At 41.1% G+C, this 24619-nt stretch overlaps 1 protein-coding gene across 1 annotated transcript in view; it reads right to left on the minus strand.

The window, feature by feature from the left end:
* DNAAF11 (dynein axonemal assembly factor 11) overlaps positions 1-24619 on the minus strand; it is a 51275-nt gene that overhangs the window by 14789 nt on the left and 11867 nt on the right. Inside the window, exons 3-10 of the mRNA XM_063129918.1 lie at positions 24524-24601; positions 19621-19793; positions 17684-17919; positions 14916-15104; positions 12729-12806; positions 8362-8427; positions 6956-7025; positions 5116-5211 (exon numbers count right to left, since the gene is read on the minus strand). Of these exons, the coding sequence (XP_062985988.1) occupies positions 5116-5211; positions 6956-7025; positions 8362-8427; positions 12729-12806; positions 14916-15104; positions 17684-17919; positions 19621-19793; positions 24524-24601 (986 nt within the window). The remainder of the gene's footprint in view (positions 1-5115; positions 5212-6955; positions 7026-8361; positions 8428-12728; positions 12807-14915; positions 15105-17683; positions 17920-19620; positions 19794-24523; positions 24602-24619) is intronic.

Here is a 24619-nt window from a genome sequence, read left to right on the forward strand (position 1 = left end):
ATAAATAAAGGTCCGAAAGCAAAAGTAGCTCTGAATGAAGCGAGTGAAGACCCACATACCTCTCTCTGTATTTGTATTTGTACAGATACTGTATCTCTCTGTATTTGTATTCACCACACAATTAGTTTGCCAGTTAGTTTGCTTAGGACTCCAAAACTGAAGGAAGCAGGCTTTGACCCATCTATCAGTCAGAAGACTAAGGGCCATTGAGAAGTTACATCCGGATGCTCAGGATGATTCTGCACGACTCAGGAAGGCACGCTCTGGCCCCATTTGTTGGCCATAGAATTAAGGGATGCTGAGCTGTGTGCATATGTCTGGGTGTCTACTTTGTTTTGTATCACAGCAAAAGCAAGCCCAAACAAACACACACAAGGCTGTGGGAGTTTAAAGAAGAATCAAATGAGGGAAGTAGAAAGTGTGTGGGTGAGCGTGTGGAGTGAACAGGCAAAGGGAAACTATGGGAGTGTTCTTCTCCTCCTCTCCGGTGTCCTTATAATTTAACCAGTTTGAATTCAATTTGTATAGGTTGGAATGGGGAGGGAAGGGGAACGGAGCAGAGAAAAAGAAAATATCCGCACCGGCACCCAATTTTCTCATTCTCCCTATGCATGCGCTGCACACTGTTAGGCTGTGCTTCTTCCAGCCATTTCATGACAGGAATGAGGAAGGGGGAGTTCCCATAAAATGTGTTTCTTCCCCCTCCCCCATGCAAGTTGAGTAGATCAGAAGACAAGTAACTAAGCAAGCAGGCTCCAGTCTCTCTTCTTCCTTTGCTGGGACTCTGAGAAAGCCCTTTTCCTCCTTCCTCAGGAGGTCCCCATTGCACTGCACCCCAAAGTCTGCTGGGGAAGTTTGAGGGAGATGAGAAGTTCCTTTCCAACACAGCACTTCCACTCAAATAGCCAATTTGGACATAAGAACATACGTACATAAGAAGAGTCATGGTGTGTTAGATCAAAGGCCTATCTAGTCCAGTGTTGCGTTCCCACAGTGACCAACCAGATGCTAATGGAAAGCTGCAAATATTGCATCTAAAATGGTATCCCGCCCTATGTGAAAGCTTTAAGTCTTGCGTATGGTGAGCTACATGATGAAGAATGTCCATTTCTATTTGTCTAAAACCTTTGGTTGCCCTGGGACAAAGAGAAACATTAATTTTTAGATTTAATGGAAGTGTGTCTGGAAATATGTAATGTTTTCTTTTGCTTAATGTAGGAATTTATTTTCTCCAGGATCTTTACAACCACAAGGTCACCAGAAAGAAACACACTCACACACACACACACACACACAAAGAAAGAAAGAAAGAAAACTGGAAGTTCTGGAAAGATGAAAGTATAAGGACTTCTGCAGAATTAAGGACGTGATCCAATTAAAGGCTTACACTAAGAACTCTCAAATAAGACATATCAGTGCAACTTGGAAGTTACTCCTGCACTGCATGTACACTTTGGACCACCAAGAAGCCTCCCACTCAATCCCGCCAGCAAATCTTTTTTAAAACCTTAAGGAGGCAAAATAGCCACTGAGGTCAGTACACGCTCAGTAACCCTGGAAAATAGATTGAGTTGTTGGAAAAGAAAAAATAGAATGGAGTGACAGGAATGGAACGCCCTGCTTACAGGGAATAGGAGTTATTCCCTTTTAGGAAGGAGTTTATACTGCAACATTTTGTTGCAGATCCAACTTGTGGAGAGAACTATATTGATCTAAAGCTCTTTATCTTACAACTCTTGTTTGAATGTAGCATTTTGAACACGAAAAGCGCTATACAAGTGCTTACTATTATTAATAATAAATAAAAACAATGGCTAAAAAGCAACCATAGCTACATGAGGAACTGGTGTTCTTGGTAAGCAATTCTTCTTGGCATATTTCAACAGTATATTAAAGATTGTACAGAATAGACACTATCGTGATGGCCTTTGGGGCAAGGGGCAGCAATCAACATTATTTTGCATAACAGCATATTTTTAATGGTGCACAAAAAGAGGACATTTCCTTTTTTCTGAATCCAAAAAGCAAAGATTTAAATGTATAAAGATCTAAAATGCATTTCAGCTGATGCAAACACTGAAAATATCCATCCACAAAGGTTTTAAATATTCAAAGCGGTGTTAGAGATATCCATTTAAAAACCTAATAGATACTCATTTTAAGTGGATTTTGAATGTTTGGGAGAAGTAGATTTTGGTCAAAGGAATAAGATTTCAGGCACAATTCCAGGCACTGATGAGGCTGCAAACCTGTCATTACAGATGCACCATCCGAATTAATGAGAGACTTAGCAATACAAGACAGATGGTATGAACTTGAAGGAGACTGGCTACATACATCTCAGATGAGGAAAGCACTTGAAAAAAAAAAGAATTAAGAACAAATGCAAAAAAATAAAATAAAAATATATATGCACGGATGGAGTACACTATGTTGCTAATGTCTTCCATGAACAGGGAATTAACTTAGCAAGGGGGTGGGCTGGGGAGGAAGAAGGCCAGCATCTTGTTGTATCAGTTTTTCAAGGAATAGATGGAGAAAAATATGTCCTGGAGGCAGATGGGAAGTTGCTTGCTACACAGCCAGCTCTATCTTTGCCTCTGGGCGCATTCCAAGTTGGGGCCACCATGCAGTTGCGGAATGAAAAGAATACAACCATATAACTGTAGTTTTTATTTAACTTCTAAGTCAGTTTAAAAACCACATAAGAAAGAAAAGTAAATGTCTAGACTAAAAGTAAATGTTACTAGGGGAGGGGGGCATGTGTGTGCTGTTCCTCTGACACAGAAGGTCTTTAGGCAGCAATTACAGCAATCAACAAATGGCATTTCTGTGTTCTACAGGATCCTCAACCCGTAACCCAGAGTTACTGTTAATCTTCCCTCCTATACTGTACAAGTTATTAGGAGACTTCAGGCTTTTGAGATCTGTTTTATTTTATTCTTTATCAGGAACATGAGGTTCACCAAAGACAGCCAGATGCAAAATAGTGATATGAGGGTGTCACAGCACTGGCTGTAGCAAACCGGCCAATTTAGCCCTCTATCTGCCATTCCCCAATGGAGGTCCTCACCACTGCCACCAAGTGAACATCTTTATTTTTCCTGGCTTCTTCCATTAAAACAGCTTTTTATAACTTTGATAGTCATACCAAAGTCACAGCCAACTCACTGCGTTGGGTAGGGCGAGGTGACAATGAGGAATGGGGTAAAAAATCAAACCATCGTTAAGCCACCAACAAATTTAGTTTTATGAAAGGTTTTGAAAAGCAGCAATTAAAACACTGGAATTATTTTTTCTACGGACAAAAATTAAAGCAGTTTTCAGTTAGGGTATGAAAATAACATGAGAAAAATGCATACTTCTACCCCCTTGTCTAGACTGTTTCCTTACTTTAGCCAAGATTTAGGGATAAAGCCGCTCATCCAAGTCCATTGGCAGGGCAGCTTCGAGTATTCATGCTTTCAGCCCTGCTTCTTCTGTCTCTAGAGTCTGGGACTCCATCCTGGATTCTTCTGATTTCTAACTCTTTTTCTCTCCCCCTACATGCTTGCCAGCTTCATTTATATACACTATTATACCCATCAGAAGGGCGTTAGAGTTCGGCCAAGTTTCTGGTTCCCATAGTAATTCATTGCTTTCCCTCGTCCCCACCCCCGACACTAAGGCTTCGGTGTCTATCTGCTATCTATCTGTAGGTCCCAATTACACAACTTTTCATCCCTCCATTCTGCTGCTCTCTCCCTTTTGCTCTGTCATGCAAATCCTAGCCAAGAAAAAGTAAATCCAAATTAACTGAAATCTGGAAATCACACAGGGACTACCAGGGGAGGGGGAGAGAGAAAGCAGGGAAGGCAAAAAGATTTAAAAAGACTGCATGGTTTCCCACCCTTAAACTATGAGAATAAAACAAGAACAGACAGCTTTTAGCAGCCATTAAAATCCACAAACCAGAAAAACAGTAAAAGGGCAAAATAGTCAATGCAAACAAACCTTATTAAATAATTTTTTTTTAACTTATCACCTAAATGTCATCAATGAAGGAGCCTCTCAGATCTGTCACACGGTTACGCCAAATATGAGATACCACTACTTTATTATGCATTACAATACTTAAATAAAAAAAATCAGACCAAAACACCACTTTGTGATTTTTATTCATTAATAGAATGAAGATCCGGAGGAGCTCTCTCTCTCTCTCTCTCTCTCTCTCCCACACCTTTTGACCAGGAAATTATGTTAAAGGATCCTAAAAGGATCTTGGTTAGCAGGTGATGGGAAAGACTACCATCTGAAGTTCTGGAGAGCCACTGGGAATCAGAATAAACTATACTGAGTTAGAGGGACAAATAACCTGACCTGGAATAAGGCAGCTTCGTATGTTCCTTGTCTCCTAAATAGCATCGGCCCTTTTTCTTAGGATGCAAGATCAGAAATCCCCAAATCCAGGGTGTCAGACTGATAACCTGGTAAAAGACCCAGACAATGTATCTAACCAGCATCACAGTACCCTGGACTGAGAGCTCCATCAGACATTACTGGACACTCACGGATTTTCACAGGCCCCTCTCACAACATCCTCTGCCTCCCACTCCTTCTAGCCTTCTTTGCACCACAAAAAAAAAAAAAAAAAAATACCACAGTAAGTTTGACTTATTTTTAAAGATGAAACTGGCCGCTATCTCCTGCTGTGTGCAGGAGAAGCAGCGCAATCAAAACGGCCCACTGCATGGGCCACATGCACATTCTACTTTCAAGAGGAAGTAATGCAGGACAAAGACATGGGCGGAGAAGCGACGGTACGCAAACATGATTCCCCCCCTGTGTGATAACGCTCTGAGAGATCCAAATGTGTGACAAAAGTTGCGGCCCCTTCAGAAAGGCCACTTTAAGTTGGCAACACAGCTCACTGTGGTCCCCCCTTTGACCTATGTTGTTTATACAGATTTTCATGTTTCTTGTGGTCGACAATCTTGGTAAACTCTTGATAGGTCATTTGATCATGAGATTTGCAGTGACTGAAGGACCGAACACAGAGGAAGGAAAAAGAATGTACAGGAAGTAGATCAAAGCTGAAGGTACGTTTTAGCATCTCAGCTGAACATCTTGTCCTACCTTTGGTAGGCTGAGAACCAAATGCCCAGTTGTCTGAGATCTTCTAGCAATGCTGTTATCCGGCCTCACTTCTGCTGGAAGCACGAGTTGAAATGTCTAAAAAACCCAAAACACATATACAGAGAACTACTTTATTTGACATACCCGTAATTAAAAAACCTTAAATTTACCAGATTTATTTTTCTGGCCTTATGGATATGAATTTTGAAGTATAAAACATTTATGACCCAGATAGAAAATGTGCAGTAATATGAATAACGTGTCTTTGATCCAAAGGGATTTATTTACTTAAATCGCTCTTGTGATATATGTTAATACCAATCCTAAGGGGTGATTTGCATCTTAAACAGTCTTCATTTACACTGTAAGTATGATGTGAGTGCAAATGGTATATAGATTAGATATATGTCTTCACAGTGTTGTCACTGAAAAATGTGAGATTTCTAAAGAACGTTATGACATGGTGCTTAAGTTACAGTGGCAACCAAATGAGAATAATTATGCTAGTCTATTTTAGATGGAAAGTAATTTTAATCTGCATTTAGTAGTATGATTACAAATAGGCTTCTAAATTTTAGCTTAACTTAATAGCACTGGTTTTTAAAAATAAAGAAAGAAAATGCAAGTTCCAGAGGGATTAAAATTAAAAAAATGTTCAACTCTCTGGTACATTTGTGCCTGCAATGAGTTCAGGAAGGCAACTGGGTGTAGAGATACTGCGTCAAAAGGGTGTGCAGTCTCTGAGCCCAATTTCACCCTCTTTCCATAAGTTGCTTTGAAGGCAAAGGAAGTTCTCAGCCTCCTTTTGCCCATGAAGCAACTGAAGGGGAAAAGGAGGACTGTGCAAATGACAATCAGCAGGCGTGAAGATCCTGAGGAGGCCAGCAGTGTGGCCTAAGAGGTTCTGCAATGCAGCATCAGCTATGTCACGTGGCATACTGGTGACTGAAAAGCATCAAAGATGTTCACCAGACTTATTTTGACAGGTCTGTGCAGTGCTGCAATATGAAGGTGGCAAAATAAAACATCTGTGATACAGTCATCTTGCCAGCTCCTTGTGCTGGCTGAAGGGGAACACAATTTCCTTGCTCCCCTGCAGACCCAGACCTAGCCCCAACACAAACTCCACTGCTGACTGGGATGCTTCCTGGTGGCATAAAGAGAACACATGTAAGGGCAGTGGGGGGGGGGGAACAGGGGCTGTTCTGACCCCTGAGTACTTTTATGCAGATAGCCTCTAGAGTTGGAGGAGAACTTCTTTTACCCTGTCCCCATTTAGGCACCATGGACATCCCGCTTTACAGATAACAACTTCATTTAGTTCACCCCCAGAATTACTGGATGATCACAGACAAGCCACTTTCCGCAATGTCTTGCCTACAGTCCAGCCCTGCATCACCATCATCATCATCAGTCCCTTGAAGCAGCAATAAGCCCCACTCTGAGCATTCTTCGTGGGTTTTATCAATGTCTGCAGGACCATTGAGTCTAGAAGCAGCACAACCCAGCTTGATGTGTGAATTCTGCCGGCTTCTCACTTCTTTCACGTCACATAAGCTCGTTTGCCCTTGTCCCCTTTCTCACTTTGCCCTATGCCAGCCCTATTGCTTTGTTCCCTGCTGCTCCCTATGCCCGAGGCAGCGTTTCCCTCTCTAAACATGAAGGCATTCTCCCTTCCTTATAACCCACAGGACCAATCACTTCAGTAGAGAAAGTAAAGGTTCGCGCACTAGAGGAGGAACCAAAATCAGAAACAGATAACAAGTCCAAATTAAATTGACATTTGTTATTGCTTTTTTTTAAAAAAACCTCAAAGCCACCATCACCAATGTGCACTAACCTTTCCCTTGATCATTACTCGGACGTAAGTAGGCTGTATGTCAACTTCAAGCAGGGAGATATCCAGATGTCTTTAGAAGAAGAAGAAGTTCATTTAGCCTAGTGGTTCTCTGTTCACTCCTAGTGTGGGTCATGTTTACATTAAAAGACATAGTGCTTTACCCATGAACCAGTACAACTCAGAAGGATGCTTAAACTCTTCTGTGTTATCATTGGGACAACCCTCTTACCTTTTGCAAAAATAACATTACCTTCCGGCACTTTAGAACACAGAGTTTTGCTCCCCTCTTTTTCCCCCGAGCCACTGAAAATAGTAGGTGTTCTTTGACTTTGACTTCCATAAAATTTATGGAAACAAAGAGTCTTAAGGTCTCTTAGGGACTGGCACATTTATTACGATGTTGGACAGGGAAGATTTTATAGAGAGAGTACACTGGGGACTCTTTTTAATACTGGCTTAATTTATAAATATACAAGCAAAGGCTACTAGAAGCAATCAGACATTGCCTACAAAGAACCAACAGATCCCTAGGGAGCAAATTGTTGCAGAAAGGCTAAACCCTCAAACTTTCTCTCTCTTCAGCTTTTCTTTCACTCAAAAATTGCCATTTATGGCCCCTCTCTCTCTCTCTCTCTCTCTCTCTCTCTCTCTCTCTCTCTCTCACTCTCTCTCTCTCACACACACACACACACACCTTCTCCATATATTATTCAGGAGTCACATCAGACATCCCTTGAAGCAAAAACCATAACTGAGATTCTCTGTCAGGCAGAAAACTCACAAAACTACACACATAAATATACTGAAATTAGTGATATTAGGCAATCAATGGGCAAAAAAGTAACAACAGGATTCAATAACAAGGAAATCAGTCTGTAGGTGGGTCCAGGCACAGCCAACAAAATGCATGGGCTGGGGGTCAATTTGCATGAAATCTCTGCTGTACTGAGACAACCAAACCTGCCTGGATTAAGGCTTGATGAAATTGTGTCAAGCCTGCAAATGAATTCCAGTTCAACAGCCTCACACTAAGGGCAAAAAGAGATGAGATGTGATTGGAACTCCTGTCTCTTTAATATTTTTTAAGCTAGGTGTGCGTTTGGGGGTGTTGAGTTTGACCATGGCTGTGGCAGGTGGGTGTGTTACCCTTCACTCCCGAGGCATTTTTCTAATGTAAATTGCCTCCTCCCAGCCCAGCATAATTATTTTGCCCTAATAGGGAAAACGTTGGGTTACACTCAGAGAGACTTGTGTAGTTTAATCCTGATCAATTCTTGTCATAATTTAATCCCAAATGTTGCACATAGGAAAATGCAAATAAAAGCTAAATTATGAGTATTCAATAACATTTGGCAGTGTTCAAAAGGAGGCAAAGCAAAGGTGCAAATAAAATGATTCATGCTGACCTGTAAACAGCAAGATCCAGGATGAGCTGGTTGTTTTCTTCATCATCTTTCAAGGAGAAAGAAAGCCTAACAATAACAGTAAAAAGATTTGCGCTGCATAAATGCAACAGTGTGCAGTATTCAGACTTCAACTGGTAGTGGTTTTATATTCATGCTGACATGGTCTAGTAGTTAACAAGACACACTACTCTCAATATATCTGCAGAATCCTGAACAAATATATGAATAATGCTCTACTTTATTGCTGGCTTTAAATTGGGAGGATGACACAATCTCAGTTAAATTCAAAGCTAGATATTCATGCTAGAAGAGAGACATCTGCTGGCAAAAAGCTAACTGGGAGAGATAATGTTTGTATTTTATCTATATGGAGCAAAAACTATTTTCACATCTCATTTTTTCAAAGAGCTCTGAATTATACTAAATACTGAAATCTTGGAGGAAGCCACTCAGGAGATTAGGATTTAAGAAGACACACAAGTATGTATTTCAGATAGGAACATAAGAAAGTGCCTTACACTAGAGAAGATTATTGTCTACTTTGACAAGCAGCATGGGTTCACAGGGGCCTTTCCCATCACCTGCTACCCACTGATTGGACCTTAGACTTCAGACATGCAAAGCATGGTCTTTCTGCACAGCTGTTCTGATAGGTATGTTTGGTCTATATTATGTGCTCATCTTCATTTCAGATGTTCTCCATCCAGTATAGGGCAAGATACCTCATGGGGTGGGAGTGTGACACCAATGAGAGAAAGGACATAGTGTGGTACAGTAGCTAAGAGACTCATTGAAATTGGAGAATTCACAAAAAAAAGTATACTTCCTACTAGGAGGAGGGCTTTCTCCGCTGTGGCACCCCAGTTGTGGAATGACCTCCCCAGAGAGGTCCGCCTGGCGCCTACACTGTACTCCTTTCGTCGCCAGCTGAAGACCTTTTTATTCCCCCAGTATTTTAACACTTAATTTTAACTTAAATTTAAATTTTACTGTTTTAACTCTGTATTTTAATTTTATATCAATTTTGCTGTGTGGTTTTTATTCTGGTTGTGCTTTTTATATTGTATTGTGTATTTGTGCTTTTAACCTGTTGATTGTCTTACTATGATTTTAATTTTTGTGAACCGCCCAGAGAGCTTCGGCTATTGGGCGGTATAGAAATGTAATAAATAAATAAATAAATAAATAAACTATGAATTGGGAAGTGCCTGGTTTGTATTTTGTGTCTTGGTAGGCTTACGGAAGCCATTATTTTTTCAGCCTCAACCCCGGTTCTGCAATATGGGGATAAAACAGACATACGTTACAAGGTAGTTTAAGAATTTCAACAAAGTGAAGTACGTCGAACCCTCAAAATGCTATATATAGGCTTACATTATTATTATTATTATTATTATTATTATTATTATTATTTTCTTGATACAGTTCGATCTGATTAATTGATCGTTTTGCATATGCATGAAAACACCTCTGTGAAACGGAGTTGTGGGGAAAGCTATTTTAATATTATTGCCAAATCACTTGACATTGACGGGCAACCAAAGATATGCCCTCTGAGCTTTGTTTTTACTTTGAACAGCAGACAGACACTGCCCCCCCCCCTTCATGCCATATCACTGCTCAGTTTCAAAAGTGGCACCCTCTATGACATGGGATATTTGAGAAACACATCTAAAGCCCCCTTAAGTGTGCAGAACTAACAGAGAAGCGTTTTAGATACTAGCCATTACTTTCAGGTATAAAATGATTCTGGCAAGGGATTCCTTTGAATGCATACAGGTGGGAAATTGGTTGTGTGATGGAATCCATACACCTGACTTGTTATCTGACGATTACATGGAAGATAACTCTTTGAAATCAGCTGCTAGTCAGGATTGGTCAATTGCCATTCATTGGTTAGAGATCAACTACATATAAAAAAAATCTCAACATCCTTTCCTACTTGAATTTAGTCATGAGAATCAATTGCACATTAGGAAATCATAAGTGTGAATAATCTCTTGAGACCATAACACACTTCAAATATCTTTTGTGGTTTATGGTGGGAATGTGGGGTGGATGGAGGAATTAAAAACTTGGAGAGAAGACAGAATGAACAAATGGAATAAATTATAAACATCAATCCAGTTAGGACAAATACACCTGATTTGCCTTGGTTGAAAAAATAGGTTTTTTATTTTTATTTTTTATGAAAGATTATGTGCTTGAGAAGAAGGAAGGAGTGCTCCTGAGAATCACTGTCAAGGGACTAGAAGTCCCAAGGAACACTGAGAAGCTATTTATTTGGGGGGAAAGCTCCCGAACACTCAAGCACCACCTAATCAAGGAGGAATGGAACTTTATTCTTCTTTTAAAAAAATAAACTCTTTATAATTTGGGAGAACCTCATGGTGCCTGAGCCTCGTGTGGCGCAGAGCAGTAAAGCAGCAGTTTCTGCAGCCGGAACTTTCCCCACGGCCTAAGTTCGATCCCAGCGGAAGCTGGTTTCAGGCAGCCGGCTCGGGTCGACTCAGCCTTCCATCCTCCCGAGGTCAGTAAAATGAGTACCCAGTTAGCTGGGGGAAAGGTAATAACGGTCGAGGAAGGCAACGGCAAACCACCCTGCTATAAGGCCTGCTAAGAAAACGTCAGCGAAAGCTGGCGTCCCTCTAAGAGTCAGTAATGACTCAGTGCTTGCACGAGAGGTTCCTTTCCTTCCATGGTGCCTATGCAGCCAATGAATTTTCAAGTTCTCCTTGTTACAGCTAAACAAACCATGGAATGATGTTGTCATTGGTGCTTCTCCTGTATAACAGTTTATCAAAATGTGCCTTTCAGAATGAATTCACTGAAAGAAGATAATAGCACATAGTATTCAGTAACTATTGACAACACACATCTTTAGGGCTCTAGAGCTTTCTTCAATGTGTCTATAGCTCCCAGAACCATAATTCTGATCTGTCAACACAACATTTTAAGGTATTACATACTTCTTGTCCTCACATAAGAAAGCTACTGCAATTTTATACAGCTGTCAACACATTGTTACAGCAAAGTGGAGGCATCAATGAAATTATGAGTTTCTTGAGAGACACTGTATGTAAACACTAATATTTTTTTCCTGTCCTTTCTCCTCATAGCATTCAAGTATAATGTCATCATATTCTTTGTGACAATAAAATGCTGTTACCTTTGGTGAGGTTTTTGTTCTCAATGACCCTGTTCAGACAACACTCTAAGCCATGGTGCTTAAACATTTTGAGCTAAACATTATGGCTTAGCGTGTCATGTGAACCATGACTTAGCACATCTTAGCCATTCCGAACCATGGCGGCTACATAACCATGGTTTAAACATGCTCACTAACCATTTGCTGCAAAACGGTTAGTGGCCTAACCATGGCTCAGTGTGTTGTCTGAACAGTCCGGAAACTTCAGAGGGTACAAAACAGGGCAGCCCGTTTACTAACAGGGACTAGATGGCGAGACCACATTACTCCAGTCCTTTTACAACTTCATTGGCTACCAGTCCAGGTCCAGGCCCGATTCAATGTGCTGGTATTAACATTCAAAGCTCTAAATGGTTTGGGGCCAGGTTATTTGAAGAAACGCCTCCTCCCATATGTACCTGCCCGGACCTTAAGATCATCTACAGGGGTGAGCCCCTGCCAAAGGAAGTGAGGCAGGTGGTTACTAGGAGGAGGGCCTTCTCCGCTGTGGCACCCTGGCTGTGGAATGAGCTCCCCAGAGAGGTCCTCCTGGCGCCTACACTGTAGTCCTTTTGTCGCCAGATGAAGACCTTTATATTCTCTCAGTATTTTAACACTTAATTTTAACTTAAATTTAAATTTTACTATTCTAATTCTGTATTTTAATCTTATATCAATTTCTGCTATGTGGTTTTATCCTGGTTGCACTTTTTATATTGTATTTTGAATTTGTGTTTTTAGACTGTCGGTTGTTTTATTATGGTTTTAATTTTTGTGAACTGCCCAGAGAGCTTCGGCTATTGGGTGGTATAAAAATGTAATAAATAAATAAATAAATAAACAAACAAACAGGCCCAATAACTAATCTAGTCTGAATAAAGTAAGGAGGATGAGCAAAGTCATATATTTTTAATTCTACTTAAGAGATTGAAAAAAACACTACACATGGTATCTTATAAATCACATAAGGTATCTAAAACCCTCCAAATTCTGCAACAAAAGTGCCCAGCATCTTAATTTGCCGAAAATAGGAAAATGTTCCATTTTTCCTCATTTAAGCCATGGGATTTTAGATTGACAAAATTACCTATTTCTGATAAATTATCAAAATCCGGCATCACTTAACCAATTTCTTTGTTAAAAAGTGGCTCATCCTAGGTTATTATTTCTCTTTACATACTTAGGTTCATTTATATTCAGAACTCTTCCTTCTGGGGTGATCAAAGTCCTTGGTGGCTTCACTTTCTTCATTTGTTCTCTGTCAAAAAAAAAGCATAAAACGAATTGTTCAGTTTTTATTCTTTTTGCATTCTCATCCCTTCTGTGAAGTAACAAAGACAGAAATGGACAGACAAGAGAAAGCCTGTCAATATGATTTAGCTTTTGATTAAAACAAAAAACATACATTTACTTTAATACTAAGAGAAGATAGACTTATATGTCGCTTTACATTAGAAAAGCAAATAAAGTAAAAACTACCATCATTTACAATGACATTTCCAATTGGCTTGATCTTTGGCTACCAAGTGCCAGTCCAAACAGAAGGATGTTCCCCTGTCTCCACACGATGCTTCTCTAGCATTCTAGCCTTAAGCATCTAATTTTAATGAAACTTACTTCCGAGGAAGCGTACTTAGAATCGGGGTCAATATGCCCTGTTCAAACATGGTGCATGGATAATATTGATATGGAAGAACTCTTGGTTGATCTCACTGATTGAAATGGGACACTGGGGAAAAAGGCACTCTCCATGGTACTTAGAACACAAGCAGGGGTGGGCAGGCTTCAGACTTTCAGGATCTACCGTATTTCTTCGACTGTAAGATGCCATCGATTGTAAGACGCACACTAATTTCAGTACCACCAACAGGGGGAAAAAAACTTAAGACGCACCTGCGATTCTAAGATGCACCCCATTTTTAGAGATGTTTATATGGGAAAAATGTGTGTCTTAGAATAGAAGAAATAGGGTACTTTGTTTCTTACTAGTACCCCAAGATCTACCAACTGTAGCCTGGTACAAAAGACATACACTCTGAACTGAAGAATTTGAAGTCCAAGAATTTGTTTTGAGGACTAAAACTCAACAGCCCTTCCACACAAAAATCTACTCCTGGTTAGCCCAGGCTTTATTTCAGCAGTATGATTTAAGGAAAGGAGAGGGGCGGGGGAAGTCCTGGGGGTTTTGCTGCTATGGTCAAACTTTTGGAATCAGAAATCCTTCCTGATCTACTGCAAATTACCCAAAGATCTACCAGTAGATCCAAACCTATCTTTTGCTCACCCCAAATGTAGGGTTATATCATACTGAATGCTAACGCTCTTAAGAGAAGGCATTCATTCCCTGCTCCTTGTACAACTGTGATATGTGACAAAAGGAGGAAAATATGGGTACATGAGGCCATCAAGGTTGCCTTTGGAGGCAAAAGACTGATTAACACAAAGTTGCCTCCCTCTCCCCTCAAAATCCCTTCCCTTTTCAATCATCTATGTGGTGGACTACGGATGATGATGATGATGATGATGATGATGATGATGATGATGATGATGTTACCTTCCTCTCCCTCTGGATCGAGGCGGGGTACAACACAAATTCTGTTTGCATGCTTCGACTACATGCCAATGTTGCATACCCAGTGAACATCTGATGCTGGTAATGCATGCCTTTAGACCAAGGTCTTTTCTCTAAGCCAAATACTTAACCATGTTCATCCATGAGAAGGAAAGGGGCTATAGCTCTGCATCAGAATACTGCTTTGTATATAGAAGGCCATGTCCAGTCCCCAGCATCTCAAGTTAAAACGTACCTCAAAGAGCAGGTCTGAAAACATTTTCCCTACATAAGGAAAAATGCACGCACCAGTTCCATGGGAAATACTCACGTGATCAGGCCCAGCCGTGCAAGAACTGCTCATGGATATGCAGATCCCACATAGCTGGGGAAACACCTGGCCTACTGACCCAGCTCCCTGTTGTTACCTGCCACAGAATCACCACCCAGCCGTTACCTATTGCTTTATGTCATTTTGCTTACCCTTGCTTTTATCTGTCGCCATGTCCCAGCTTGTTTGCCCTCTTGCTTCATCCACCACAACCCCTGAATCCCTGTGGCATGCACTAGGACCATTTATACAGCTACATTCTATAGCAGGAGTACATAGCCAACATCTGCAATAAAAATGCTGGGTGCATTAGAAAGCCTCAAGGCATATTAAATGCAGCTGAGATAGGAAGGAAAAATGAAAGATGGCATTTAGGGACCAAAACAGTATCTGCTGTTGTGGATAAGTGGAAATCAAAGCAAACATGTTTTAAAAAGACACTTTTACCACTTGTGTAGGAAATACTTAATGAGAATTATGTATACCTATCTTCTTTTGCTTTCTTTTTTCCTTCAGTGTATCTGTGAGCCTCTAACCTAGCCTCCGGAGTATGAGGCACAGGTTCCTCCCAAAAGGCTCTCTCTTCTTCATCATCTTCTTCTATCACTAATTCATGGTATTCATTTCCTTCTTCAGCCTTCTGGAGGTTCTCTCTCTCTTCTACAGAGAAGCAGCTGGAAAACACACACACAGAAGAATTATACTTGAAACGTTATTTATTGAAATCATACACTGCTCTTCCACCATATTTCCAGCAGCCCTTCCAGGATGCATGGGAACAGAGCTCATTTCTGTAGAGCTTTGTAATCATGAGGCAACTGTCAGTTGGAGCCAAATTTCTTCCTGGAAGGGTGGCGGGGAAAGGCTCCCTGCAGCTGCTGCTTCCTTGGCCTACAAATGAAGCCAGGTTGGTCTTCCTCTTGCCATAATGGTCTTCCTGGGAGGCATTAGAGGCAACTTTCCAGTGGCCTTGGTCTTCTCGCTGAGGCTAGAGTGTGCTGCCCTTCAGTTCTGCATAGAATCATAGAATCATAGAATAGCAGAGTTGGAAGGGGCCTACAAGGCCATCGAGTCCAACCCCCTGCTCATTGCAGTCCTAGGGCAACAGGCAAAGGCCATTATATCCAGCTTGGATGGGAAAAGATTTCAAAGACTCCTTCCCCAATGAGAATGATCCACTTCAGCAGCATGGAATTTGCACCATGAATCCATGGTTCAAACCCGATGCAGAGAAGGCTCAGGTGAGAAATACTTTCCCTTGCCCAGTTCACGACAGATGTAGCCAAGGCTGTATGCACATGCCACCCTGAAGTGAATGAATGAATTCTCTGCTCAGGCAAACCAAATTCTAAGGATCTGGTTTCTGGGACTTGTATATGCAAGTTGAATAAATTACCAAAATTTCTCTTATTTTGTACTAGCGAACAGACCAGCTTCATATGGGCTAAAACAGCCCTTAGTTTGATACAGTGAAGCCTTCAAGCAAATGTATGCAGCTGTCCAAGGTGGACACACTGTGCTTGTCCCGTCCAAGTGAAGGCACACCAGCTGGCACCCTTGGGCATAGCCCTTGCCATGGTGCATCCCTATAGTCCCCTGAGGACAGAGTCTGTCCACTCCATTCCCCTGAAGGCGGAGGGGGCTACCCCACAGCAGGGACTATTCTCTCTGGCTTCAAATTGTATTGACTGTAAAGTTACATGCTAGTTAGGGATGCCTGCCACCTAGTGACTGAACATGGCACTGCAAGCTTCAAATAGAGGAACACCTTCAAATTAATTTAAACGAATTAATGCATTTTAAAAAAAACAAAATAAGACTGAGGTGTGCACCCCTAGGATTCTATTAGTATGCACACCAAGTTTCAGGTGTCTAGGTTTCATAGTCACGGTGCTAACAGATAGACAGGCAAACATAATCCTTTATTACTATATTTAATAATAATTTGTTGCAATTGTAAACCCTTTTCACGTTTTATTCTAGTTTTAATAGACATGGATCTACACAAGATAGGAAACCGAGTTCCTATTCAGCAATTCCTCTGGCTTCTGACTTTTGAGAAGGCATTGCCTACAGATTTGTAACCATTTCTTTACAACCATATGGGCTAGAAATTTACTTTTAAAAAGAAAGAAAATTGAGGTTCTCAGGCAGCAGAATTCTGTATCCAGCAGCACCTTCCATGCTTTTCTGTTGTACACACCACAGCTGGGTCCAGGAGGTGGTGGTGAGGTTGGGAATTTGCTTTGGTCCCAGTCCTGACAAAGAATTCACCAAGCCAGCAACAGCAGCGTTCTCACTTTGCTTTCACTAATGAAAATCAGAGGCAGCCTGAGATAATTCAATTTGCAGTGTGTCCTTGCGCAAGAGTCACCAACATCTTGAAACAGGCTCTGGCACACACATACTTTTGGATATCACTTGGACGTTGTTGTTTAGAGATGCCACCAAAGTTAGTATTTCTGGGATTGAAAATCCAAGTCACGTGTCCTGAGTCCCCAGCTTTGCATGACATTTGTTGTCAATGGTTAGAGACAGCAGTGGGGATTCCTCTTCCCAGGAGGCAGGGCTTGGAGGAGGTAGCCTCTGCAGGCCGAATGTGAACCTCCACAGGCCAGAGGTTCCCTACCCCTGATATGACAAAATCCTTTGAAAGTATATGTTGACCTTCAGGGCAGCAATGTAGGTGCTGTCCTGAGGGAATTTCACAAATCAGATACCACCAAGATGGCAATATCCCCATTTGCTATTCACCGCTCAAATGGTGGAAAGGAGTCTCCAAAGATTACTTCCATCTATAGGCAGACTGATATGGAATCAGGTGCTCCTTCAGGTACCCGGGTCCCAAGTGGTGTAGAGCACAGAATCATAGAATAGTAGAGTTGGAAGGGGCCTATAAGGCCATCGAGTCCAGCATTAAGAGGTAAGTACCAGCACATTGATTTATGCTCGGAAACAGACTGGGAGCCACTGAGTACAAGAACAACAACCAGTTCCAGTCAGTAGGCGAAATATAAAATATGGCAACAGCAACAAAGGAAACTGACTACATTTTTCTTATGAAGTCACAGCAGCTAGATATCTTGTTATTTTTTAAAAATGGCAGCTGAGATACTGAGCACATGAGAGTCCTATGTGTCTTAAGGTGACATGTGATTCACAACCCTTACTTGCCAAATAGGTTCCTTTCCAAGACAGAAAAAAATATCCATATCAAAAGAAAAATACAAAATGAGCAGATGTAGGCACATACGTGGTGGAGTTAATGTCTGTGTACCATCGTCCATCAAATCCTGGATTATGTTTCTTTTGCTTCTCCTTTTTCTTTTTCTCCCACTTTTCTTGCATCCGTCTTTGCGCCTCTTCTTTTTCTTCGCTTCTTTTAAGAAAATAGGTCTGTTCCTGCTCTTGGATTTGTTTTTCTACTTCAGGATAGTTTTGCAAGGCCTGAGTCCTCTCCGAACGTCGTATCTCTTTGCAATCTAAAAACTTAAAGATGAGAAAGAATTAAAAAGCTGTACTACAATCAAGAAATCCATCCCACATTCAACAATGTTTATTAAGTTACTCTTACTATAAAATTGTGACAATTTTCAGTACGATTTTGCATTGCATAATTAAGAATGGTAGCGGCTTGTGTGTTGGGTTTGGATCTGGGAAACACAGATCAGGCCTGCTGCCTGAAAGGAAACATACTGACCCAATGCAGAGCTAATGGCAAACCATGGTCTCCCGTTACATGAATAATCTACGGCTCATGCTCTCTTCCCTCCCTTCTGCTTTTCTTTTGTGCTAGTGAGGAAATTGGAAACTTTCTTTTCCAGTTTGTTTATAGTGAAAAAGCCAGGATCTGAAGCATTTTTCATGGTTTGTTCTCACTAACTTGAGTTTATACAAACTACAGCCACCCAAATTTGGGCACCATACAGCAAACTGTGGGCTCATCTACACCTAAGAGTGTAGCAGGAGGGAGGGGGTAGGATTGCGGACTTGCCTGCTTCTGCAATCCTCCCCCAGCGTCTATACAGCCGTGTGACATCCTGGAAGGGAAGAGGGACGGTGTGGATGCCGTTTTGTTGTTGTTGAAGAGGAGCTGTGCGCATTAAGGAACCCCCCTGCCAAACTCTGCACCGAAACACACACACCACCATCCCAGGGATGGCGAAATTGCTTTCCCCCACCCCCATGGGCACAGAGCCATCCCACACAGCTGCGTGCCCGTTTGAGGACCAGGAGACTGCGCCACACTAGCCGCAGTCCTCAGGGTTGTCCTGGGACCATGGGAAAACCAGGACATCCCCAGTTTCAGTTATCCTGGGGGAAGTCTCTGGTCGTCCCTGGTTGACCCCGGGATCCCCTGTGTGCCATTTGGACGCACAGGGATGACCTAGAAAAAACCACAGGTGAAAACTTTCAATTTCCTCTTCACAGGAACTAAAGGGAGGGGCAGGCGCATGAGGCCTGATGTGGTTCATTGATGTAGTTGGAAAACATGGATTCCTGTTACAGCTGAACTGGGCCGTTATCTCTTTGCCAGAATTTGTAGCTATGAAAATGACCCCATGCTATTGTGCTACAGCTGCTTCACATATGTCATCTTTAACTCCTGGATGGAAAAAACATGTTTTAGATAGAAGTATAAAACCTAGCTATGTGCAGGCTATAGTTTGCAACCTATACGCCTCTGATGTTCATGTAACTAGGTTTGCTCAAAGAGAAATCAAAAGCAAGCCATCCATTTAATTATAAAGTGATGATAAAATTGCCCTTTATCTATTCCTTTTGTTGATCTGCCCAAGCAAATACCAGATTAATTTCATTATGAGTTGTCAAGCGGTTAAAGACGTCTTAATCAATTATATAAGTACTTGTATTTTTTAGCATTCTCTCTCTCACTCTCTTTTGCTGCCTAGTTAATAAAAAACATTTTAGTTGGTTAAAAGTCTACTTAGAATCAGGCTCCACTGAGTTCAGTAGGATTTATTCCCAGGGAAATGTGCATAGGATCGCAAACTAAAAAAAAAACTAAGCTGATGAAACAAACTGATTAATCAATTATATGAAGCATCCCTACTTTCATTACATGCTAAAAGTACTTATCTATATTTTGCATTAATATGTTGAATTAACAATTACTGGCACTTGACACAAAGGAGTGGTGATGTCAGTTATATTTTAAATTAGACATACTTTGAGTTGATGAAGAGTAGCTACCACAAACTGTCTATAGCCTTCAAAATCAGTACATGGATTTCCTATCAGGAAGAGCTCTTTAAGATGTACATTATGTTTCAGGACCATGATACTGGACAATTCCCCAATGAAATTAGCCGTCAGATCCAACTTCTGCAATTCTTCACAACCTATTTGGAAAATACGAGAGGTTTTTTTTAAAAATGTTATTATCTTTACATTTGGGAAGCACACTCTCACCTTAGAGTTAGCATGGGGCATAATCTTTGCTCACCTATGTTTGACGAAAACAAATATCAGATGCCAAGAGAAAAAAACTGACTGCTTAAAACAGATGCAATTGTTCATTTGAAATAAGTAAAAATTGAGGGTACACCTATAAAGTATACTTTTAGTGATTATTCTTAAGCCCTGCCTAATTTTGACACCACACCCTAGTTCAGATATAACAAGAAAGGAGGATTTTATGTTGTTAACAAGCCACGATAAGCCTTGGGCTCACACACTGTTCCACCTTTCATTTAAGTCCGTGAGGAGACTTGCTTCCAATTTTAAAGTTATCATAGTTCCACTTGACATGTGAAATTGGAGAACAGTGGGTTAATTAAATTATAATTACTGAGAAAATGTCAAGGCAAAAATCATGGTTTTAGATCCTAGTTTGTTCTCAAATCATAGTTTAAACAAACCATAGTTTGTTCGTTTGTTTATATTTTAATCCACCCAATGACTAATGTTCTCAGGGCAGGTTACAAACAATTAAAAGACTAAAATTGCATACAAATTGTTAAAATATAAAGTACAAATATTTTTTTTTTAAAAAATGCAACACAATACTATCAGCACAGGAATTGATACAGCCATAAAAATCTACAATTAGGTCTCTAACTGCCTGGCATGGGGGAGTCTTTGCCTGGTGCAGAAAAGATAACCACATAGGCACCAGGCAAACCTGTTTTGGAGTGTATTCCATAAGTGAGATGCCATAAGTAAGAAAGCCCCCTCTCTTGTAGCCACCCATTTAGCTTCCTTTGGCAAGGGCACCAGGAGGAGGGCCTCAAAAGATGACCTAAGGGTCCATGCAGGTACATATAGGAGGAGATGTTTTTACATACTCTTGTCCCAAGCCATTTAGGTCTTTAAAAGTCAATGCCAACACTTTGAATCGGGCTCTGAAATGGACTGGAAGCCAGTGCAGCTGACAAAGCACTGGCATCACATGATCATATCGGCCAGTTCCAGTTAGTAACCTAGCAGCTCTGTTTTCAACTAACTGAAGTTTCTGAACTGTCTTCAAAGGTAGTCCCACACACAGTGCATTGCAATAATCCAACGGGAGGGTACAAGATCATACGTAACTGTTGCCAGGCTATCTCTTATCTGATAGGTTCACATGTGGTATATCAACCAATGCTGATAAAAGGTAGTCCTGACCCCCAAGACCACCTGGGCCTCAAGTTACAAAGGTGGATCCACCAGGAGCACCCTGCAGGCTGCACTTCTGATCTTTCAGAAGGAGTGCAAACCCTTCCAGGACAGGTTGAATACCACTCAACTGTGCATACAAACCACCTGCTAACGGTACCTCCAACTTATCTGAATTGAACTTCAAATTGTCGGCCCTCATCGAGTCTATTACCCTGCTCATGCACTAATTCAGGACATCCACTGCCTCACCTGGGTGGGATGAAAAGGAAAGATAGAGCTGGGTGTCATCAGCACATTGATGCCACCTCAGCCAAGCTCTGCAGATAACCTCCCCCAGTGGTTTCATGTAGATGTTAAATAGCATGGGGAATAAAAATTTTCCCTGTGGAACCCCATATTGCAATTGCCACAGGAGACATAATCCCCAAGCACCATCTTCTGGAAGTGACCATCCAAGTAGTAATGGAATTGCTGTAAAACTATCCCCAACTCCCAACCCAGACAGCAGCTCCAGAAGGAGACTATGGTCAATGGTACTGAAAGCTACTGAGAGCTCCAACAGAACTAAGACGGTTGCACTCCCCGTGTCTCTCTTGCACACACAAAGATCATCCCACAGGGAGACCAAGGCAGTTTCTTTCCCAAAACACAGCAGGATTCATTCTCTTGGCTGTGCAGGCAGAGGGCGGGGGATGCTTGAGACCAAAGCTTTGCTTAGGCTCGCAGAGGCTCATGCATGTAATACTAATTTCAGGTTTAGCATTAGTTTGAACTTGACCAAAGTCTCCTCACTGACTTGCAATTTGTCAAACATTTTAACAGAATGTTTGGTGACAGAGGTACATCTTTCTGGGTCAAATGGAGCAGAAGATTAATATTATCTCTGCAACCTTGTCCTGCAGTCTTGTTCTTGCTTTCTCCTGCCTCACCAGCAGACAAAAAAATCATGACTTGAAGCTCCTGTCTTGATGGGAATTGGACAATATTGTAATTACTATCATTTCTGTCTTACACACACCTCCGTTATTTAGTCCCCTTTATCCTTCCTACTCTCTACATGTGGTCACTAGTACCCTTTACTTTGACCATAAACTGAATTATTATAGGAAATCATCTGTTAGAGGTGTTAGGAGTACAGAACTCATTTCACCACAGGGGCAAATAGGATCAAATGGTATATAATTTTACACCTATGATTTTAGGTGATTCAGATGAAGAAAGGATTGATTTTGTAGCTCAAAGCTTCCAAAGTAATCTTTCCGGTCAATACATCTGTGCCATAGATAAGCAAGACAAAATTAAAATATTTCTCTAAAGGCATGAACAATCATTTTAAAGAGATAATTAAGTGATCGTAATCTTTTTTATATATAAATTAATTTACAGTCAACAGACCAATATAAAACAAGAAGATACACCATTATATAAAACAATACAAAGTAGGGATAAAGAAAGAAGAGAGAGTGTTACAAAACCACTAAAGATACTAGATTGTTATTTATTTATTTATTTGGGTTTTTGAAAAGGGGAACAGAATTGAGTTATTGGGGCCTAGCATAGTGAAAAAAGGGAGGGATATATAGATAATAAAATTGCTAATCTGTGGATTTAAGCACAATCAGACATCCATAAGAGATCTGGTGTGGATGGCCAAATTCAGGAATTTGGCCACCTGCTCAGTGGTAGATTTACTGGAGCCCTGAAGTAGACTAATCAGAAGTGACTCAGGGGAGCGTTCAGGGAAACGTTGCATAATAGGGCATAATAGGTCTTTCCTTGCCTGTTGGTAAAAATTGCAATGGAAGAGCACATGCAGAATGGATTCCACCTCGATGTTATTACATGGGTAGTATCTGTTTTTGGATGGAATTTTCTTATATCTGCCCTCCAGCAAGTTGGAGGGGAGGATGTTAAATCTTGCTAGAGTGAATGCCTTCCTGTATTTGGGAATGGTTAACCAACCCAGGTATGGCATTCCGTCTTTGCAAGAAGGGACTGGGAGACCCAATGATTGGGGGGAACATGGTCCCCAGGCAGTTCCCCGGAGCTCCTGGTGGTCTATATCCAGTAGTCCCTGTTTAGTGATCTGTTTAGCGCTGTCCAAGTCTAGAGATAGCAGGAAAAAAGGAGATAGCCCGATTGAGGTTACTTTTTGCACCACTGCCCTAGACCAGTGAGATTCGGAGAGTTCTAACAGGACTTTGGTAACCAAGGAGTTGGAAGTGAGCATTAGGTGGCAGCGGAGCCAGTAATGTATGGTAAATATCCAAGCTTGGCATTTTAATGAGCTTAGCCCAGCCTCCAAGTTGAGAGCAGCACCAGAAACACATCTAGGGACTCTGAATATAAGCCTGAGGTAGAGATGTTGCACTCCTTAATCTATACTATTAATCTCAGCATTCCTTTGGGCCTCCCTAAAACTCAAAGAATTTTGTCATCAACTTCTACTAAAAAAGGGGCTAGCTACAATACTTTCATGGCTTGCAAACTAACTGCTTCCCTTTCAGTGGGTTGCTAAATTGGCCTTTTATTTCTCCACATTCTTTCATAGCTCTTTTACACATTGAAGAACATAAGTAACCATGCAGTCCTATGCAAATGTACTCAATAGTAATCTTCACTGTGTTTGGTGGGGCGAACTCCTAGTTATGTATCTAGAGGACTGCAGCCTAAATGCATGATATAAAAAAGCAACTATTACTTGGCTAACTGAACAGATTACATGGAACTGCTTTATACTGAATCAAACCACAGTTTACCAAACCCACTTCTGTCTACACCAGCTGCAGTAGCTCTCCAAGGTCTCAGATAGAAATGTTATTTTTTTAAAGCAAAAATGCCCAGGGCTGAATTGCCTGCAAATCAAGAGCTTTATCACTAAGCTCAGCTGGGTCTTTTCCCTCCTCCCGAGGAGACCTTGGACATCATCATTTGGATGGTGATCCTAAGTCCCCTGTCTGTCTGCTGCTACCTAGGGTCCAGAGAGCTGTGGGAAAGTGTGTCGAGAACCACGGCAGGGCTCAGGATGGGTTCAAAGGGGGGTCTTCAGGAATGACAAGACCTTTAGGCTGCCTATGAATTCTGTGGGAGTGGCCTAGAAATCCCAATCCTCCTTCTCTGAAGAGGTCTTCCCTTAGGTTGGATCAGCCAGGAGCCAGACAATAAATATCCCAAGCTGGTAAGACTTATTTTCCTTTCTGAATGGTTAAATTTCTGCTTGATATCCCTTAGTTCAACTAGTTTAAGGAATGCTGCAGGTTCACGTCCCAACATAGGAGTGTTTCCACAAACTATTCCAATGTGTATAAACATAATAGGGGACAAGTAATACATGGCTGTTCCTGAGGAATAAAAACCAATGTATGTCAAGAATCCAGTACCATCCTTCTCGGAAACAGATACACATATAAATCCTTCCCATATTAACAAGCAAGAGTTACAGAAGCATTCTTTTGTAAAGCAAAGATCTTACCTTCCAAATTTTCAATTTTTTCAACATTGTTTAAAGCCAAATTTAGATATTCAAGCTTCTTCAGTCTGCTAAGATTTTCTGAAACAGAATTTATTA

This window comes from Elgaria multicarinata, chromosome 7 (assembly GCF_023053635.1).
Source record: "Elgaria multicarinata webbii isolate HBS135686 ecotype San Diego chromosome 7, rElgMul1.1.pri, whole genome shotgun sequence".
Taxonomy (NCBI): Eukaryota; Metazoa; Chordata; class Lepidosauria; order Squamata; family Anguidae; genus Elgaria; species Elgaria multicarinata.